Here is a 13,675-nt window from a genome sequence, read left to right on the forward strand (position 1 = left end):
ATTTAATTTATGCATGTAAGTTCTGAAGCACGTGTCTTGAGCCCCTGCCCAAAAAATGTCCATGTTGGGATCTTGAAAACTGTTCACCAGACACACGCACTCTAGTCGTTGACCTCTGGCAAAAATTGCAGATATGGTTGGAAATAATAGAGGTAATAACACTGAACTTGGGGCATCAATAGTTGGTTGGTACTTGAAACCCCATGAATCAACGCGAATGACAAGTTCGACTGATTTCTGCCTCTGGCAGCCCATAAACCTTCGGGTGACTGTTCATTATAGACACTGTGCTTTTTTTTTGCGGGCGAATTTCTCGTGAATCAAACTAATCCGATACATTGGAGCTCTGACATTGAGACGCACTTACCGCTCGGATGCGGCTAATTGATGTTTGAATTGAACTCCACCTTCCACTTGGGTTACCATTAACACTTCCATGTTCTGCGATCTGTTGATTGGCAGGTGTAAGTCCCCCTTTTGAAACCTATGTTCCTTAAAACTTTATGGTTGAACAAATGAAAATGATAAATATTTAAAAAAAAGAAAGAAAGAGTTGGGATTAACTAAATAAATAATAAAACCTTCCAATAAAATAAAATTCATAACCCAATCCACAATAATTTATGGTTTTGGGAGCAAGTCGCGAATTCTTTAGACCCCCATTGCCAAAAGATTAATTTGATATAACCTATGTAATCAATATTCTTTGTGAAATATGTTAGAAAGTTGGTTAAGAGTGTGCTTTTCAGAGAGATAAGAGATTAACGAGGCAAAAAAGTGGCGAAAGATCTGAAAGGGTTAAGTGATTAGTGGACAATAATACCCATACCTGAGTTACGGCTTTGCCAGCTCGTAAATCTTTTCCGGTAGGAAGTCTACGAAACTTTGTTTGTTTTTCCCTCCTTGAGGGCTGCCTCTGTTTTTCGTAATTTTTCGTAACTTGGGAGTGGAGTGTAGTGCTCGCATTGATGGGTAAACAATTAAACACCTCTTACTTTTTCCAGCTGCCGCTTCGTTAGCGGTCCATTGGCATGGAAAGGCACTGGAAGTGGGTCTTAATCGTCGGCATCTTGGCTTTGGAGGCGAATGCTGCGGTGAATGATACAGCCACTTTGCGACAGTATCGCTATGATTACGGACTATTCAATGCCAGTTTGGAATTGGCCACGGAAGTTATCACAACAGATTCGCTGGGGAAAGAAGGATCTGTTGTCCAGTCGAAGCATGAACCCCATCTCATCCGGAGCTCCGTCATCTTTGGCTTGACCAAAGTGGCCAACGAGAGCAATGTGAATCCCAGCTGCCACTCCCATTTGAAGCAAGTGCAGCGGGGGATTCTCAATAAACAACCTTGGGCCATGAAAGGTGAGTAAGCGGAAACGGGATTGCGATAAGAATCATTGTACAATACACGTTTCAAGATCCCACTTATACTAATTTATTCCAAAGTGTGCTTAATTGAGAGCAGTTCTATTATGGAAATTTTAAATTGAAGATTAAGTAACATTATTACATGAAAGTAATACTTTGTTCCATTTATCCCTACAAAGTAAAATGATATTTTCCATTTTCAATGAAATCTTAAATTGAAGGTTAAGTAACATTATTACAAGAAAGTTTTACTTTATTCTATTTATCCCTACAATGTAAAATGGGTATTATATTTTATATTTTCCATTTCCAAAGAAACAAATATGGACTTCTGTATTTTACTTATTACAAGTTGGTATGCAACATGAATATTATAATTAATATTTCCCATTTCCAATGAAACATATGGATAAATATGGACTTTTGTAATTTACTAATTACAAGTTGAATGGAAATATGTCTCATTGTTACAAGCAAATAATACCTTTTCAGGGAAATTCATAAGTACACCCATATATCATTTCTTATACATTTTTGTAACCGCATAGATAGGGAAGAACACTCGAATACCAAGTATTTGAAATGGCAAATAGGTTAAAGTTTTTATTTATTTTAAGTGGGATGAACTTAGGTCTTTTAAATACACCGATTACAATCACACATTGTCTCAACAAGTACTATTTGAATTCCAGTTCTCGATGCGTCGGGGACCAAGCCATCTGGTTTCGTCTTCGGTCAGAACTACTGGCTGGGAAGTCGAGAGGCGTGTCGCGGGGTCCAAGGCCCCGTGGGCATAACTCTATCGCGGAACTACGAGCGCGTCATGCACTACAGCATCCTAACCCAAAGTGCCCCCTTTGGGATGGACTACCGGGTGATTTACCTGCGCCACCGGTCGCCGTGGCAGGTGGAGATCAAGGTGATGTCCGAGCAGGTGCTCCACATCGGCTTGTGCCTACCCAGCGCCTGTGGCTCCGAGGAGGTGAAGCAGCTGACCAGGGACTATGTGGCTGGGGGATCCTTCGCCGAGGACGACATCTATGACATGAAACCGGAGGTCCTGTATATGAAGGATCTCCAGCTGAGGGAGAGCTTCTTTCAGAGGCTCACTTTCCGTTTGGTGGTGGCTGCCATCCTGGTCACTGGAGCCCTGATGCTCTGTGCCCAGCAACTGCGGGTGGCCAAGAGAGGCGATGATCCTGATCCTGGCCTGGCTCCCGTGGAATCGGAGATCTGGCAGGCATTAGATTCCCTCTTAAAGAAACAGCCGCTTCAGAACATCGTCTCCTGCTTCGATGTGGCCGACAACTGGAGAAAGATTTCCGCCATGAGACCCAATCAGCCGGGGGAGATTCCCATTATGAACGGCCTGCGATCCGTGTGTGCCATCTGGATCCTCATCTTCCACGTGGTCTGGTACATGTACTTCACGGTGCACAACAAAACGGAGCTGTTATCCTATGCGGAAAAGGTCTTCTTTCAGTATGTCTCAACGGCCCCACTCCTCGTGGATGTCTTCTTTACCATCAGGTAAATAAAATGTTTAAATATTTTAAAATATTTAAATTATATTTTCATGGCTTCTAGTGGCTTTCTGCAAACCTACAACTTCCTGAGGAATGCCAAGCAACTGGAGGCAGTGCGTGGCAATGGTCTGTGGGGCAATGTGAAGCTCTTTGGAAAGCTGCTGTTCCATCGCTACCTGAGATTGGGTCCACTGTACCTGGTGGTCATGGGCAGCGTGGACTTGGCCTTTGCCTACATCGGCGACGTTTCCGTTTTCCACATCAACGAGAGATTCGATGAGCTGTGTCATCAGCACTGGTGGCGGAACCTGCTCTTCATCCAGAATTTATTCGATCACCGGGAGATGTGTGCCAACTGGAGTTGGAGTCTCGCCTGCGACATGCAGTTCTTCCTGCTGGCAAACATTGTGCTCTTCATTTACGCCAAGTGAGTGGGGATTTTAGATTGGATGATCAATTTGATATTAACAATATTTCAATATTGATCATTTCTACCTTAGAATAAAGTAAACTTTAATTTAAAATTGCATCATACAGAGTTTGAATTATTCAACTTTTTGTATCGGTGTTATAATGAAATAAGAATGAATACTTTAACTTATAGATCCATTTTTATATATTTCTTTGTAGGCATCCAAAATTGGCCAAAGGACTGACTGTTTCTGGACTTTTGGCCACCATAACCTGGTCCTACGGCATCGGAATCACCAACAAATTCGAGTTCTCCTTCGATTCTACGTACGCCACTGGAACTCAGATCTACACGAGTCCCTTTGTGAGGGTCCTGCCCTATATTGTGGGTGCAATGGCCGCCTGGTGTCTCCAGGAGCAGCGATTCCAGGTGGAGCTGAGCGAAAGGCAGACCCGTAGGTTGTGGCACCTCAGCCTGCAGGTGTTCCTGGGCTGCATTTACTCCACGGTGAAGCGGGATCTTGGTCACCTCATCACCATATCGCTATTTGTCCTGGGAAGGGCTTTATTTTCCCTCACCGTTTGCTGGATGATCGTGGGCAGTGCAACCGGAAGTGGAGTTTGGTGGTCACGACTGCTGGAGGCCAAGTGCTTTCAGCATCTGAACCGCCTGTCCTACGCCATATACCTATTGAATCCCCTGGTGATTGCCCTTGTTTACAGTCTGACCAGTACGAGTTCGGCAGCCGATCCCTTTCTGCTGGTGAGTTATCCTCTTTTTAATATATTTTTCTTATTTATTTGTTAATTTCGTATATTTTTTAGAGCGTCGTCTGCTGCGGCTTTACGATGATCGTCTATGTCGCCTCCATCGCCTTTTCGCTGGCTTTTGAGCTGCCCTACAGCAATTTGTCCAGTCTGCTGCTCAAGGGAAAACCAAAAACCTCATAAACTGTGATTACCACTCATTGTTAGCATTGCTTCTAAGTCATACTATTGATAAGAATATATGGTTAATACGAATATTTCATTAATACAAAACAATAACATTTTGGCGCCAATATTTTAAATTTCTTTGTGGAATTAATTATATTTGGTTTGTATCTCGGCTAAATGAGCACCCAATACTCTTAAACCATCCAAGCCAATTCAAAACTTCAAAACTTCCAATAAGCTTAAATATACTTTTTGGTATATTTACTTTAAAAAATACAGCCTCACTGGCCGCGCACTGCCATTTCATGTTAAATTTTCAGCGGGCCATCGGTGTTTCCATTCCAACTCCGTTGAATTTATTTTCGACCCTTTCGAAAATAGTTTAAAAGTTTAAAATAAAGAAATTAAGATGAGAAATTACATTCCGAGTAAACAAAACAAAAAATTAAAAACACCGCTGATGAGCCTGTTATGGACCCGAAAGACCATTCGAAATGTAAAGAGTCTGAGCCCTATGAATTTGGACTATTAATGAACAAAAAAATAAATGTCACTATCGATGGCATCCATTTTTGTTTTACGTTTTCTTTATAATTTTTTTAATTTTACTTTTGTTTAGTTTTTTTGGAGAACACATAAAGTTTATTACAGTTTTCAATATGTATTGTATTTACAATGTTGTCAGCATTGTTTATATTTAATACGACAGTTTGTAATTATTGTTACGGCCGCATTTTTTCACTTTATTCTGTTTTTCGCTATTTCTAGCGATTTGCAGATAAGGGCCTATTGCTCTGTTCGATAGGCTTATAAGCAGTGTTGGGAAAGGTACTGTTTTTTTACCTAGGTAATTAGCGATTAGTTTTCATTCTTAAATATGTACATATGTAAGTAATGTGTATATGTACATATTTCACATCTCACATCTTTGTGCAGACTTCCTGTCGATTTATCATCGAATTTTATTGTTTTATTAACACACAACACGCACTTGCGTGTTAAAAAATTTGCCATTTAATATTGTTGGCAACACTTTCTCGTTTAAATTTTCTTTTTCGGCCATGTCTGTCGCGCAAAGTCAAATTGTTTTGTGCATTTGAGAAAATTGCAGCGGTACCGGTTGCTATCGAATCCTGGAAAAGACCAAAACTAAAAGAATAAAAAATAGTTAAATAAATAAATTTTACCCTTGTGTGCACCTCCGGATCGACGCATGGCATTGACATCCCCGTAAACTTCTGGCTCCCGCAAATGAGGCAGATATTCGTTGGCCGCTCAATGCCCTCAAAACAATTTGTTTCCGGAAGCTTTGTATTCCATTATATTAATTTTAATATAATATATATTATTTTAATTATTTATTAAACTCACTTGGTTTTCAAAAGCCTAAGAATTACAAGAATTAGCAGCTCGTGAGCGTCGTGCTGCTCTCCGGGGGCCATTCCGCCTGGATAGACTGAATCAGGGCTGTCGGCCGGTAAACAAATAAGCTTGGTGGATACGCTACCAGGCGCGCATGCGCCGAAGCAACCTTAGCTTGGGCGAAGCTCAACTTAAACATGGCGTCTATAGGCGCGGGGTCTGGGTGATAGGCATGCACATAGGCCTCGCGCGTTCTGCTTTCTACTACAAGGTGCAGAGGGTATTATGATTCAGTCAGAAGTTTGCAACCGCTATGGCTAGGAATAATCGGAGAAATAATGGACAAAATTATAGCTCAACGTTTTTGGTTATACTCTTAGGACAACTTTTCTTATATATTCCGGAATTTCGGATTAAATTTACAAAAAATCGGACGATCATATCCGCCAAAGGAATGATATGCAAGGGTATATAAGCTTCGGCGGGCCGGCTTCCTTTCTTGATTCCTTTTTGGCTCTTTTGAATTTGTTCTAGTTTGAAACATACAAACGCTTACCGCACTTTGCACTGACACTATGAAATCACTTTTGTGAAGCTGGGCCTGCGGTGCGCAGCTTTTATAGGGACGCCGCTTGACCCATTTCCCCACACCAGAGGGAGAAAGCCTATCATCCCTTTCAGTGGTCTAAATGCTATGGGGTGTTTGCCCACTCATACTTTGACCCTCAAATCTCTCGATCTTCACAAGAGCTGGGATAGGCGCTCAGAAAATCCCCGCGCTTGATGGCTATGTTGCAACCAGGCGCGCTGCGGATTGGGCAGGTTGTTTTCATGTCCCCGGACAGTGGTTACGTGGCGGAAAAATTCCAGTTTCTGCTGACCTGTCCCTCACCGCGTCGCCAAGACATGGCCGCCATTCCGATTCCGACCACGACCGCGCCTAGGTCAATAACGCCTTCCCAGGACGATCACGCCTTTACCGTACCGCCCTCGCCCTCGCCCTCGCCAGTGAACTCCACGCGAAAATCGAGGCGAAATCGACTCGCTACCGCCACCGCCGATCGGACTTCCCCGCCCTCGCCACGCCACGCCGCCTCTTCCCCGCCCGAGGGAAGCCCGTTCAGCGCTGTAATCTCCAGGTCGGACAAAACCGAGGCTCTCAGCGTGGACGAGTACGGGGACAGCCGCAAGACGTGCGAGACGTGCGGCAAAACTTACAGGACCCTCATTGTCTCCTAAAACCACAAGCTGGAGTGCTCCGGGCACGGGGACGGGGACGAGGACAAGACATGCGCCCACTGCGAGAAAAGCTTCCTCTCGGCAAAAAGCCGCCAAGGACACGAGGCAAATTGCACTGCCAAGAGGAGGCGCCTCGAGGAGGAGGCCGTTATAGCGCAGCAAGATCCGGAGTCCGATTCTCACCTCCCCCTCCATCTGCGAGATCCTGAGGCGCAGGACAAGGTGCACGCCTTCAACAGGGCCGTCAACCTGCCCTTCTTTTGCCGCATCTGCGCTGCAAGGGTTAAGACGAAGGGAGCTCGCACAAACCATGAAAGGGCATGCGAGAAGGCGAGGAAGAACGCGGCTGCAAATCGAGGGAAAAAGGCCGGAACCGGAACCCGAGATGGATTGATCAACAGGGGCAGCATAAAAATTTTTTGAATTTACAAAACCTTTTAGTTTTAGCCAATTCAAAAAGCTTCGCTCTTATTAGGGTAATCAATTACTATTTACTATTATGGGAAAATACATTTATCTTAATTACTTAATTAATTACTTTTTAATTTTAATAAATTATGACTGCAAATACTGCAATACGCACACGCACGCATACATCACAACTGTGCAAAATAGGACAGCTTTATGCAAACCGCCATTTCGCGAATAGTAGTTGAGAATCGCGGTAGCAATCTTTGGTACGGGACGTGAGCATGGAGTCCTTGCATTTTAAGTGCTCCGAGGGAGAAACCTCCCTTGAAATAAAGTCCACCTCTCTGCTACGGAACGCAAAGTCCGTGGAGAAGGTAGTGAAGGCGTTGAAGGGCTTGGCAAGCGAACAAAAGGGGCCACGAGGCTCGCCGCATAGCGTTGCCCCGAAGAGGCCAACTTTTGGCGTGCAGCCGGCCTGCGGAGAAACGAAGAAGGCGGTTGCCTCGGTGGACGATGCCGAAGTGGACAAAAAAAGCAAACCTCGGAGAATGACCAACGACTGCCTATACTGCAATAAAGCGTTTCAATCAATCCAGAAATATAACCTGCACAAGGAATCAAAATCCCACGCGGAAAGGATTTGGGAGCTGCAGGCCAAATTTGGTCTCCACGATGCTCCTCTCCATTTCTGCGCGATTTGTGGAAAAGTATTTCAGTCGAAAAAGCAGGTTAGGTCGCACACCTTGGTTCACAGCAACCTCCCTAAGCCGTTCGAGTGCCCAAAGTGTTCAAAGCGCTTTCAACAAGAAAAGCAGCTGAAGATTCATTAGTGTGTGCAGGGGCAGAAATCCGTTACGTGTATTTGCGGCCTAACCGTGCAGGCGCGAAATATCGGCAACCACTGGCAGAGCAACACCCACAGGAACAGAATGAGAGGCCGAGAACCCGATGGGCCAGAGGTGGAGTGCAGTGCAGAGATGGCAACCATTGGCAATCTGCTCGAAGAGAGCCTAAGTAGTAAGGCATTTGTACGATTGTCCGATTATTGGATAGGCCATAACCACTTCATTTATTTTCCAGTGGTCTTTGACATCTTCGAATAGCCTTTCGACTAACGCGCGCAACAAAAAACTTGAAAAATTGGAAATTTACCAACACAAACGAGGGCTGAATTTTCGATTACAATTTCAAAAACCTGTACCTGGATCGCTATAAGAAAACAGATTTGAAATCAATAGCAATTTCCCATATAACCTTACGTGTTAATATGAAAGAGTAATGATTAAGTTATCATTTAGACAAATATGGTAGGGGGATTCCCTAAACTGTTGAATTGCTGAATTGTCGAATTTTGGTCAGCTGTTAATCAGCTGTTCCATACAAAGTCAACTTTCAGAAATTTCAGCAATTCAACAGCCTCGGGGCTGATGAAAATTTTGTTGAATTGCTGAAAAGCCAGAGTTGTCACCTTTTTTTAAAAGTCGTGGCAACTCTGTAACATTTTAGTATCACCAGTACGCATTATTTATTTTAAAATCAACTTAGAAAGCATATTTGTGGTTCTTTTTACCTCGGTAACACTTTTAGACAGTAACAAGCAATAATAAATCAAATTTTACGTGCTTTAAGTTTCCCGAAATTTTTCAACAAATAACAGCTGTTTGAAAATTCAACAGGAACCATTTTGGGTCGTTCCCTTAATTGCTGAAATTTTTTGTTGAATTTTCAACAATTCAGCAATTCAACAGTTTAGGGAATCCCCCTGGTATGATTTTTTCACAATTTATAGCTCAGCTCGTACATGATGTGCGAGAGCACTCCGCTGGCCGCCACATTGCTTAGGGCCACTTGAAAATCAAATTTTCCGCCAGATAAAGTGCGACCAGCTGAACCAATTAAAAAATACTAAAAACTTATACTACACTTTTTAGTATGTTCAAGTTAAGCAGAAAGCTTTTTGGTATATTTACTTAAGAAAATACAGCCTTACTGACCGCGTCTAAAAAAGAAATAAAAGTCTTGACCAAAAAATATTGAAAAATATCGCGTTCTGCCCAAGAGTCGTTCCATAGTTAGCCCACAACCAGATCCACATCGAAATGCCCAAGGAAGACGCGGAGCCGTCCACAGGTGGCGCTCCAGTGGCCGCCAAGCAGAGCGACGTGCCGCCCGCGGAAAATGCGAGCCACAAGGAAAGCGACGCCTCTGCCTCGGCCAGCGTCTCAGCCAGCGCGAGCAGCGCCTCGACCACGCCCCCGCCCGCCCAGGACGACGCCGAGGAGGCGGAACTTCTGGAGAGGATGCGTGGCGATGCAGTGGGCAGCACCATGTTCAGCAGTCGCTTCATCCTGCAGACGGTGATGAAGCTGGTGGAGCTGCAGCCGGAATCCCCTCTAGAACAGCAGCTGGAGGATGATCTGTGCAAGGTGTGGGACATGTCGGTCTCCCCCGAGGTGGTCACCCTGCTCCTCGAGAACGAGGCCATCGATCCCATCATGTACTCCCTGATGGCCGGCTGCGAGGATGTGCGCCTCTACGAGATTCTCATCGGCCTCCTGGGCAACATGTGCGCCCAGGTGGAGTGCGCCGAGCTGCTCACCTGCAGTCACAGCACCATGGAGACGCTCTTCAAGCTGACCAACTGCATGGACACCGCCATGCTTATTCAGCTGATGCGCCTCTTCCAGTACATCATGGCCCACGTCCTCAGCGGCAAGGAGCAGTTCGCCGTGGACTGGTACGTCTGCTTCGCGGCCTTCGAGAACTCGGCCAAGAATCTGGGCGGGATTCTGCAGCACTCGGTCAGCGATGAGCTGCTGATAGCCGCGCTGAAGGCCACCAATGCCGTGCTGGCCAGTTGTGCGCTGGTGGAGGAGGAGAATGCCAAGACCACTTTGAACCTCAAGCCCTTTGCGGAGGTCTTTCTGGTGCCCGAACTCTGCGATGGCGTCAATAGCGCCTTCCTGCGACTCATGCGCGATGATCAGGCGAAGCTTGCTGAGGAGGAGGAGAACGGAGAGGCGGGCGAAGTGCCCGCAGCAGTCGCCGCCCAGGACAGCGATGAAGATGCCGACGTGGGCTACGACTCGTGTGGGCCGAAGATAACCTGTGATGTGGAGATCATACAAACCTACCTCAACATTTGCACCATTCTGGTGCAGCTGCCCGAGGCGCAGGCCTCCATGGATGTGTATGCGCCCAGCATAGTCAGTTGTTTGGCGCGAATACTGCAGTTTCTGCAGCAGCCGCTGCAGCTCATTCCTTTAGGTGAACGCCAGGAGGAGTATCTGGAGGATCTGGCGCACATTTGGAGTGTAAGTTGAAGGATTACCCCTTAATTTCTTAAGATATAGATTAAATATTGATTCTTACAGCGCCTCAAGTACTTCTATCACAAGGAGGCCTTCTCAAACCTTCTGGAATTGTGGTACCGACTCAAGCAGCACATCGATAACTACACCGGCAGCGATCCAGAGACCAACGACTTCGAGGAGGACGAGGAGGAGGAGGAGGACGCTCCCAAGGAGCAGTACATTGAGAATGCCTTCAAGCTGCTGCGCCTGCTGGCCTGCATGGTGATAAAGGCGGAGAACTCGGATCTTCAGGAGATCGGCGACGAGAAGGTGCAACTTTTTGTGTCCGCTTTGAAAGCCGAAGAGGAAGATGCAATCTTCTCGAAGGCCCTCGAATGCCTGAGCGACAAGGTGGACAAGGAGTCGGGCCAAGCCTAGGGAATACATTTACCTCCATAAAAAGGAAAGACAAAAATGACTGAGATTGTAGCTTGCAGCACAATATATATCCGTAACTTAGTGAGTCTCTGTGTTTTTAGTTTAGGGTGATTCGGTGCCAATGGCCTGCAGCTTTTGGCGCATCATATCGCTCCAGGATTGCTGTCCTAAGCGGACGCGGCTGGTGCTGCTGACTTGGAGCCTATTTGTATTCGAATTGCTGAGCAGGAACTGGTTCTTCTCCTCGTTGAGAGCATGGGCTACGTGCTCGAGTTCGGTTTCTAATTTCACTTCAGAGGCTGTAACTTCTATATGGAGATCCTGCTCGATGGCTTGGGAAATGTGAATGATGGCCTCTTCTTTTAGGTTCTCCGCATCTATTTTGTTGTGGCCCACTAGTTCTGATAGCTGGATATTCAGGCTGCCGCCTTTGGTCATCACTTGCAGGTTGCCATGCACACCAGCTGGAATTATTACTTGGTATTAATACATTATTAGAGGTTTTTAAAGATTGTACCCACTCATATTAAGTTCTGCGGACTGGTGGACCTGAACTTTACTACTTTTGTGAACATTCTTGAGCTCCAGACGTCCAGTTTGCGTCTGAAAGCTGGAGTTCTCCACATAGCAACAGTCGGTAACTATACTGCCAGCCTTTGTGGAGCAATTTAGGTTGTCTCCTTGCAACTTGTCCATGGAAATGTTCTGTAAAAAGGATACATAAGTTAACAAGATATATAAGTTTTATAAGAAAAGCTTTCCTACCCCACTGTGTGTCTCTATATCGGTGATCTTGCCCAGCAAAGTGCCCTGGCAATTGATGTTCCCACTTTGGCTGAATAAGCTTATCTCAGTGGCCTTGACATTCTTGGTGAGGATGTTGCCCGCCGCCTTGACCTGCAGCAGCTCACTCTGGATGCCCTCCACCCGGACATTGCCCTTGGCCTCCACGGAGACGTCGGAACGCACGGGAATCTGCAGATTGCACTCGAACTGCGAGGGCTGCTCCGCCAGTTGCTTGATCACCACATTGACCACCTTGTCCTCGTCGGTTATCTTCACGTCCAGCGAGACATTGGAGTTCCTGACCTGGCCGCCCAGCAGCTGGGCTATGAAGACGTCGCCACTGGTGTACTGATGCACATCCGCCGGTTGGATGCGAAGGAATATATCGGATTTCACATTGATCCTGGCGAAGGGATTTACGTAATGCAGGATTTCCTGGTGCACCATGCGCTTGTTGGCCGTCATTGTGGGCCTCGACTTCTTTGCGTAGTGCCGCAGGTGGTTGTTTAATTGTGGCAACCACACGCGTTGCAGCAGCATCATAAAACCCAGAGAATCCCGAAAAAATCGAATTGTTTACTTTCAAAATCAGCTGTGGCACGGCACTGACCAACACTGCAATTTACCGTTCTTCCCAGCACTCAACCGTTATCGATTGCCCAACACTGCAGTCAGACATTTTCCAGTTGGAATTTTTCACTGTGCTGCGACGGTTGCAATTTTCTCGATACGCAGTTGAAAATTGCCTAATACTCAGCTTAAAAGCCCGAAAAAACAGCAACAAAATGTCCGGAAAAGATAGGCTACCGATTTTCCCGTCCCGTGGTGCCCAGATGTTGATGAAGGCCCGCCTGGCTGGGGCCCAAAAGGGTCACGGTCTGCTGAAAAAGAAGGCGGATGCCCTGCAGATGCGATTCCGCATGATTCTGGGCAAGATCATCGAGACCAAGACCCTGATGGGCGATGTTATGAAAGAGGCGGCCTTCTCGCTGGCCGAGGCCAAGTTCACGTCCGGCGACATCAACCAGGTGGTGCTGCAGAACGTGACCAAGGCCCAGATCAAGATCCGCACCAAGAAGGACAACGTGGCGGGAGTCACCCTGCCCGTTTTCGAGTCCTACACCGATGGCGCCGATACCTACGAGCTGGCTGGGTTGGCCCGTGGTGGCCAGCAGCTGGCCAAGTTGAAGAAGAACTACCAGAGCGCCGTCAAGCTGCTCGTGGAGCTGGCCTCGCTGCAGACCTCGTTCGTGACCCTCGACGAGGTGATCAAGATCACCAATCGTCGTGTCAATGCCATCGAGCACGTGATCATCCCCAGGATCGACAGGACACTGGCCTACATCATCTCGGAGCTGGATGAGCTGGAGCGCGAGGAGTTCTATCGGCTGAAGAAGATCCAGGACAAGAAGAGGGAGGCCCGGGTGAAGGCCGATGCCAAGAAGGCGGAGCTGCTGCAGCAGGGCATCGATGTGCGTCAACAGGCCAATATCCTGGACGAGGGCGATGACGATGTGCTGTTCTAAGTATTACCGCGGATGTGTAGATATTCCAGCAATATTATTGTTAAACTATTTTTCTGTTCTGTAACCGTTTCCATATAATTGTAATTGTAATATTCGCAAAGGGCAAGCCACAAAAATCTATGTAGCTAAATGTGTGTAGACTATTCCAATAAGCAGAAAAAAAAGTATGTATTCCATTTTTGTAGTGTAGTGTAAGCTGCGCCATCCATGCATTAAAGTCTTGTTGTTTCATACGAAAAGCGCATTGTGTTCTATGTGAATTGAGAAATGAGAAAAGGGAATTTTCATTTTCATTGCAAAAAGGGTCATCTGACTTGTTTTATACAACAGCAAAAGCAACAACAGCAATGACGCGGTCACATGACAGCAAACATAT

At 46.1% G+C, this 13,675-nt stretch overlaps 4 protein-coding genes across 4 annotated transcripts; 3 read left to right on the plus strand and 1 right to left on the minus strand.

Annotated features, from left to right (window-relative positions):
- Positions 1-1,010: 1,010 nt before the first annotated feature.
- On the plus strand, positions 1,011-4,369 carry LOC108054367 (nose resistant to fluoxetine protein 6). Its single transcript, XM_017137273.2, has 5 exons — positions 1,011-1,365; positions 2,064-2,901; positions 2,959-3,324; positions 3,528-4,071; positions 4,134-4,369. Exons 1-5 carry the CDS (start codon positions 1,032-1,034, stop codon positions 4,257-4,259), a joined length of 2,208 nt encoding a protein of 735 aa, XP_016992762.2. The 5' UTR covers positions 1,011-1,031; the 3' UTR covers positions 4,260-4,369.
- Positions 4,370-9,192: 4,823 nt separating this feature from the next.
- On the plus strand, positions 9,193-11,072 carry LOC108054377 (uncharacterized). The gene is made up of 2 exons (XM_017137294.3): positions 9,193-10,570; positions 10,631-11,072. The coding sequence occupies exons 1-2, from the start codon at positions 9,356-9,358 to the stop codon at positions 10,985-10,987; spliced, it is 1,572 nt and encodes a 523-aa protein (XP_016992783.1). The 5' UTR covers positions 9,193-9,355; the 3' UTR covers positions 10,988-11,072.
- On the minus strand, positions 11,029-12,395 carry LOC108054380 (protein FAM185A). The gene is made up of 3 exons (XM_017137298.3): positions 11,753-12,395; positions 11,509-11,692; positions 11,029-11,451 (listed from the first exon to the last, which is right to left on the minus strand). The coding sequence occupies exons 1-3, from the start codon at positions 12,314-12,316 to the stop codon at positions 11,090-11,092; spliced, it is 1,110 nt and encodes a 369-aa protein (XP_016992787.2). The 5' UTR covers positions 12,317-12,395; the 3' UTR covers positions 11,029-11,089.
- Positions 12,396-12,438: 43 nt separating this feature from the next.
- Positions 12,439-13,538, plus strand: Vha36-1 (V-type proton ATPase subunit Vha36-1). The gene has a single exon (XM_017137299.3). It carries the CDS (start codon positions 12,559-12,561, stop codon positions 13,297-13,299), a length of 741 nt encoding a protein of 246 aa, XP_016992788.1. The 5' UTR covers positions 12,439-12,558; the 3' UTR covers positions 13,300-13,538.
- The last annotated feature ends 137 nt before the right edge of the window (positions 13,539-13,675 follow it).

This window comes from Drosophila takahashii, chromosome 2R, assembly GCF_030179915.1.
Source record: "Drosophila takahashii strain IR98-3 E-12201 chromosome 2R, DtakHiC1v2, whole genome shotgun sequence".
NCBI classification, from domain to species: Eukaryota; Metazoa; Arthropoda; class Insecta; order Diptera; family Drosophilidae; genus Drosophila; species Drosophila takahashii.